Raw genomic sequence first — 6992 nt, forward strand, 5'->3', positions numbered from 1 at the left:
CGGGCTGGTCACAATGCATTTTGGTGACCAGGATAAGAAAATGTCCTGCAGGCAAGCCACTGACCCCGCCACTTTAAAAACTTTCCGTGCCATTTCGGGGCAACGTTCTCACCATCGTCATTGGCGTACTTGAGATGGATAATGTGCAGAACTGCAAGATGTCAGGCAAAAAGAGTGCAAACAAGTGATGAAAAGAAGGTGAGGGGACCCCTCCGTACCTCGGTGCTGGACCCCCTTGGTGCAGCGGCAGCCATGCCAGCCCTTTTGGTCCCTGCTCTGGGTGGTCAGGCCATCTGGACTCACGGCTGCAACGAGCATTCCATTCCACCAGCGGCATTAAAACCCTGATGCGCGGCCTCTTTCAAGGTCAGAACACTGCGCCGGGAATTCAGGCGTGTACAAATACAGCGTTTATCGCTCTTTGATTCACCTTTGATTTAATAAGAATTTAATAAGATTTAATGTTGTTCAACAGACCCATTCCTCAACCTGCCACAGTTGAGTGCATATTAATCTTTGCAATTTGCGCACTGTTCAGCTTAGTTCTTTTGGGGCAGAGCGCACGCACATAAGTGCCAGGCAGTTGTTATTTTGTTTTTGCTAACATCTGTACAGTACGTGCAAAGTGAAACAATAACAGCCATTGCACAAGCGTGCAGTTATGTTATATACGCAATGAGGTGTGGCACATCCTCCATCTGCTGAAATGAGTAATGTCGCCGCCATTGTCAAGTAACTGATTTGCTGCTTCCAGAAAACGCAGTAAAAATAAGATGGTTCTTAGTGTGTTTTCCTCTCTTGTATTTGTGCACCCGTTATGGCCAAGCACATCATTATTGGAGATAAATATGCAGCTATTAAATAAATCGCAGCCATAAAAAAGTGATTATTCATCTCCTACAGCTAAAAAAAAAAAAACTTATACGCTAGAATATATTACATGGACTTCATTATAATTAAGACTACATATAAATGATAAGAACCCTGCTGCAGTTAATTGGTTAGTCCTTAAGTGGCTGGTCAGCTATTTTCACACAGGTATCCCAGCCACAAATAGGTACGGCCAAACAGCAAAGTCTCCCCCTTAACCCCACCAAAAAAAGACAAAGTGTCTCACCTAACGCATCACCCCTGTCGAAGAAACTCATGGCCCACTTCGTAGCTGTAGATGAAAGAAAAGTAAAAAAAAAGTGAGACATAAACAGCAAACACAGGTCTTGCTTTATATATACTGGTACAGAAAATGTGCATCTTAGTTCACTTTTCTTAAATGTGCAGGCAATAGAATAAAATTCACATGAATAATTGGAACACATCAAGACAAGGACAAGCCAGGCACGCACGGATGGCAATACTGTCTTGTCCTCCATACCTAGCGAAATCGCACCTGTTGTAGATATATCTTGTGTAATTTTTTTATCTATGCATACACCTTGTCCATGCCTAATTTGATTTCGCATCTTCCCCCATGTTTCTTGGCAGCACTGCCTTTACCAGGCCGCAATGCTGGACTCAAATTTGCTGTTTATCATGTAATAATGCCCTATTCGTATTACAATATGCACTTCAGAGGGCTGACTAAACAACAAAAAACTTGTTGACGTACACGAAGGTTATAGGTCTGAGGGAAGTTTTTTGCTTTGGCTCCATAAAAGGTAAGACTGGGCAATACCAAAAAGCTAATAGCGTCCTCGATAAACACGCACCGGTGTTGCCCCCAAAACCGGCGCGGTGCACAGTGCCCCACGACGATGCGTACCGGCACGGAGCGTTGATCGAGGACAAACGGGGCGGTTCTACCCAGGCGCCATCTCTTAATCTAAGAAATCAACTCATAAAAACGTTCACAAGTAGCAATACAGCACTGTAACGAGACACAGCGCTATTAGAAAGTGGTATTTATTGAAGGCCACTGATTATGTGTACGCACAACTTAAATCCGTCACACAGCTGCTTCTCATCTTCGTTTGAGCCATAATGCGAGTGCCTGTTTTGTTCCACCCTTCCGTTACAGCAAAACAAGTAGGTCTTCATCGCCTAGGCACTCCGGTGACAGTTCATGATAATTCGATCGAACGAAACGAATGTCAATCCCCAACTGTCTGGCAATGCATGCAGCCGTCTTTGAAGTACACGAAGTTCGCGTCCTCATTTACAATCTCTGGCCGTTGTTACCGCCCGTTAAGAGCCTGTCGCATCGTTGCCCAATGAATTCACAAGCACGCCATCCTTGTCAGCAACAATACACAGCTCCTCCCGCCTTGACACGAGTGCGGCGATGCGCCGTCGCTGCAGCAGACGGCGGAGGAAGCCGCTTCGCCGGCGTCGTCTGCAATGCATCTCGGGATTGCGCCCCGGCGCACCGTCGACTGTCTTGGTGCGTGGCGGTGCAACCAAAAATTGCCCCGCGACGGTGCGCACCGGTTTATCGAGGACGGACGGTGCACACCGGTGCAGTTTATCGAGGATGAAAAGGCACACCGGTGTGCCCCGGTGCGGTTAATCGAAGATGCTATAAGTTGTGCCTTTGTTCGGCCCCAGTCTGTGCAATTATCCCATTACTATAATCCTTCCCGGTGAATGAAGTAGAGCTCCATGAAATTTCAGCATGATTTGCACAGCAACGCAAATAGAACGAAACCATTCAGTTCCCCGGCTCCCCTTCACGTGACCATCCTCGTATCTTCGCTTCACTAAGTGCTCACTACTTCTCCCACAGCACACCAAGTCAACAACAGGCCTTCAAATGTGCTTTCAGGAGGACCAAGCACATGGTTATGTGGTCCAATGTTCAACCAGCTTTCTTTTTTTTCCCCCTGCAGGCATGGCTTTCCCACTGATCTTTGCCCACTGAACCAACATTTACAATCCTTTACCTTGTTTTAAACAGCACGCCAGGTTGAGAAGAGTTACACGGAACCCATGAACTAGCATTCCTAACTTGCCGTACCAGTTAACTAATTAAGCCTGACTGCTATTAACTCTTTCGCTACCGCAGAAAATTGCCAATTTTTAGGGGTCCAAGAAAACATTTTTTTTCCTGCTAAAAAATTGGTTAGGCACTAATTGCAGGAGCACAAAATGCAGATTATGTAACGGCCTTTCCAATACCACCCGTTGTTTAAAGGTTTTCATATATCATAGTTGTGAAAAAAAATATCAAAATCAAAATTTTTGTCAAGTTGTCGAAAAAAATAATAAAAAAGGAGTTGTGTATATCAAACCACCGGTAGTAGAAAAAAATTAGAATATACATTTTGTAGGGAAACATTTCAAAAACACACCCTAAAAAAACTGTCGACTTGCGCGGAACAGTTTTTCAGATATAAAAAAAAATGTTAGCAGGCACGGTGCTCGTGTCATGCGGTGAAGCCCAACCTCTAATTCAAAATGTGCAATTTCGGGTGGTTCCCTAGAATAAATCTGGCGGTTTGACGTTATCAGAGGCACCAATTTGCCCTCACATAACGTAAAAACATCTTGTCAATGGCTGACTTTGCATTTACAGCGAGCACAATATTTGGGACAAGCAGCCGAAGCGGAAAAAAACATGCATGAAGTTGAAAACGGAACGCCGTGGCTGATGCGTGTTGTCTTTAACGGTCAGTTATCTCTCAAAGCATAAAGCTGAGCTTTATTATCATCTTCTTACTCGCAATTGTAGCCTTGCTCGCAAAAATGAGGTACGATGAGCTAGAATCGTGCCCTGCGATCTTTGGCCGAGTAGCAGTTACACGCTAAAAAAGATCAGCACAACGAGCCTCCTCTATTGCAGCGCCACCTAACATTTTTCAAATTAAACAGTACAAAAACTTATCAGAGGCTCCGTCCGAATAGACAGTTCAACTAAGCAGCAACATTAGACACTTGGATATACCCTCGTATGGAAACGAAACTGGAAGGCGAACAGCTGGCAGTGTAAGGCCGGTTTGAAGCGCTGTCCTCGGCGGAACAGATATCTGGCGACTGGGTGTGACCTTTTGACTTGCATCTGAAGTTCTTATCGCAGAAATCTGCTTAGGGTGGGGGGAAGTCAGGAGCGCCGTGCTTTGTTCGAGGATCAGTCGCGGACGCTTCAGGCGCCATGGCAGGTAGCCTTGAAGTTGGGTAACTGCGTAGTAGCGCTAAATATGAATTTCGCGATGCAGAAACGAAACCGAAACTGTTGTAAACTGTTTGCGAATGGTCCTGGGGTAAGTAGAACTACCACAGTACTTAGAACAACTTGCGCAAAGGCAATAAAACTGCCTAAAATCATAAAGTAACTTTGCAACCAGGCACTGCTTGACATTTTCAGCCGATTTCCGGGAATATTACTGTCAGAGCGCGAACCTGACGATTGAAAATCGTTTGCTAGTTCCCCATTCACGCCCTGATAGCAAAAAACAAGCGCTGGTGCAGAGTAATTACGAGTTGCACGCATTCTTCGTTGGTAGCCGTGACGCGCGATGACCACGCCCCTTTTCCACACCTAGGTGATTCAAAAGCTTGTTAAAAATCACGTTTCCGTTGCAAAAATGAAAACAAAACTGATTTTGAAAGGCCATTTTCTGATCTAACTCCGAACAGCTTTACTTGTTCGAGAAACGTCTGGAACGCTATGAAAAGGCGCTCCCAAAAGTATCGATCAAATTGATCGATTTTGATAGGCGCGGTAGCGAAAGAGTTAAACACGATGCACATTTATGCCCAAGCCATCAGGGCCAAATGAGGTTGCACTGCAATTTAACGGCACCGCTGTATCAGGTCCAGCCAACCGCAGTCACACGCAACGGAACGGCGACTCACAGGCGGGGCTGGGTTTGGCTCCGGCGGCCCCTTTCTTGCCCTTGCCCTTTCCCAGCTCGTCGTCCTTGAGTGCCTCCCACACAATCTGCAGGATGGGAAGGCAGAACGCGCCCGTTTTTCCACTGCCCGTCTCGGCCGCCTGTAACGAGAAGAACACATGACGATACACGTCAGTGGTCATAACGGCAGCTCAGTGTGGCACATATTCTAAGCTTTACTATACTATAACACAATGCATGCCTGGCTCTTAGGAGTACAGGTGCCGTCAGAAGTAATTGTAGCACGGGAGCTGTGGCCGAACCGTATCAGGGCGCCGCATAGCTGCACCGGTGGTAAACGAAAGGACGAGAACACGCATGCGCGCCTGCCAACGGTCATAGCCCATCTATACCTCGCAAACCACTTCCTTTAACCTAGCTTCAAACAGTGTTCGCAGTATACTGGTCTCGGCGATGGCGCTGATAGCGCACACCCCTAAAAATACTTGAAAGAAAAACTGTCAATGCAGATTCTTGTGATAGCACACCGTTTATCCGGAATCTCGCGTGCGCTGGAAGTGCGCCAGAGACATTGGGAGATGCGACTCTGCTATCAGCGCCATGGCCAAGACCAGTATGCTGCGAAAAATGTTCGAAGCTAGGTTAAAGGAAGTGGTTTGCAAGGTATAGATGGGCTATCGCCGTCGGCAGGTGCGCATGTGTGTTATCGTCCTTTCGTTTACCACCGGTGCAGCTACACGGCGCTCCGATACGGTTCGGCCACAGCTACCGTGCTCCAATTACTTCTGACGGCACCTGTACATGCACAGAGAGTTTGGCCCGGCTTAAACTAAAAGTAACTCAATATGCTCCCCATGTACGGGGCATATACAGTAACGCTAGCTTAAATTAGACACAACAAGTAGCCCCAAGGAAGGTCCCATTATAGAAATTCAATTTGCCAAGAAGTTATTTCAACGTTACAAACAATAAAAGCCCCCCCAAATGTTTTGGCTCATTGACACTAAATATGCAGGCCTAATGCGCTGCTAAATGGTGGAAAATTTTCTCAGGACAGAAAGCAATTCACGGAGAACTCCTTACCATGAGCACGTCGCCGCCGCCAAGAATGAGAGGCACGGCTTCAGCTTGCACGTCCGTAGGAAGGCTGCAACGATACAACAAAAAGAAATTTGAAGGTTCGTAAAACCGGCAACAGCTCTGTAAGTGGGTAAACGCGCTTTTAATCAAGGTCTCTGTTTTAACCCAGCGGCTTGCGTGGTTGTCTCGCCAAGTAACACGCCTTTCAATCGCTCAGCATGTATTTAAAACGTGCCCTAAACACTACTTGACAGAACAGAACACGGACCCTTTTTTAATTGGAAGTGCACATCAACTAACAAACACGTGCCGAAATATGAGCATATCTGTTTGGCTATCAGCTCAAGCTTTCGCAAAGCCCGAACACACAATCGATGAACGGGCCTTTTTAGCAGTTACCCATTGCAAACACAAACGAACAAGAAAACTCACGTCCATTCCATATCCTCGACCGCCTGCGCGATCTCGGGAAGAACGCCCATCTCTGCAAGAGAACAGACAGCGATTTTACGCCCGGTTAGGTTGGAATAGGTTATGTTATGTGAGGTTGGGTTGGATTCGGTTACGTTGACAGCCGCTCCCAGAAAGGCCGGCCGGCCCTTCTTATTGCAGTTTCAAACATCGACAAAGAACGCACACAAGCCTCGAATTTCATTTAAAGGAGATTAAAATACGTATATCGAACATCATAGCGATTCAGGCAATATCGTAAATGTTACTAAATAGACACTCGTCGACAACCCAAGCCGCCAGCGTGGTGCTGAGACGGCACTGCGAAGCATGGCTGAAAACGAGAGCTGCGCGATACAGTTAGTTCAGCGACTAGGTATAAGATGTGAGAACGTCAAATAATTTCATTTTACGTGCTAACTTCGCTCAATTATTTGAAAAATTACCTTCAAACGCCGTCATAATTCGCTTTGAGGCACGCTTGCGTGCGAATGCAAAAACGAAATCAATACGGCGTCGGATTGTCTTGGATGTTTTGCAGGCTAGTGCAAATTTTTGGCTTGCTAAAGTAGCCACAGTTAAAGCATTGGTTAAAGCCTACAAAAAAATAAAGCAATAATTCCTTTAAAAATTTTAGTTTTTATTTTAACGCTTTCTACTTTGCGTTCAGAAAAG

At 46.0% G+C, this 6992-nt stretch overlaps 1 protein-coding gene across 1 annotated transcript in view; it reads right to left on the reverse strand.

Moving 5' to 3' along the window:
* Nucleotides 1–6871, reverse strand: part of Ddx1 (ATP-dependent RNA helicase Ddx1) — a 46933-nt gene extending 40062 nt beyond the window's left edge. The window contains exons 1-6 of the mRNA XM_077690127.1: nt 6764–6871; nt 6300–6351; nt 5871–5934; nt 4789–4927; nt 1118–1162; nt 219–305 (exon numbers count right to left, since the gene is read on the reverse strand). Of these exons, the coding sequence (XP_077546253.1) occupies nt 219–305; nt 1118–1162; nt 4789–4927; nt 5871–5934; nt 6300–6351; nt 6764–6779 (403 nt within the window). The 5' untranslated portion in view covers nt 6780–6871. The remainder of the gene's footprint in view (nt 1–218; nt 306–1117; nt 1163–4788; nt 4928–5870; nt 5935–6299; nt 6352–6763) is intronic.
* Nucleotides 6872–6992: the final 121 nt, after the last annotated feature.

Source organism: Haemaphysalis longicornis, unplaced genomic scaffold (assembly GCF_048455015.1).
Source record: "Haemaphysalis longicornis isolate Haplotype H1 unplaced genomic scaffold, Haemaphysalis longicornis Haplotype H1 scaffold_10, whole genome shotgun sequence".
Lineage (NCBI taxonomy): Eukaryota > Metazoa > Arthropoda > Arachnida > Ixodida > Ixodidae > Haemaphysalis > Haemaphysalis longicornis.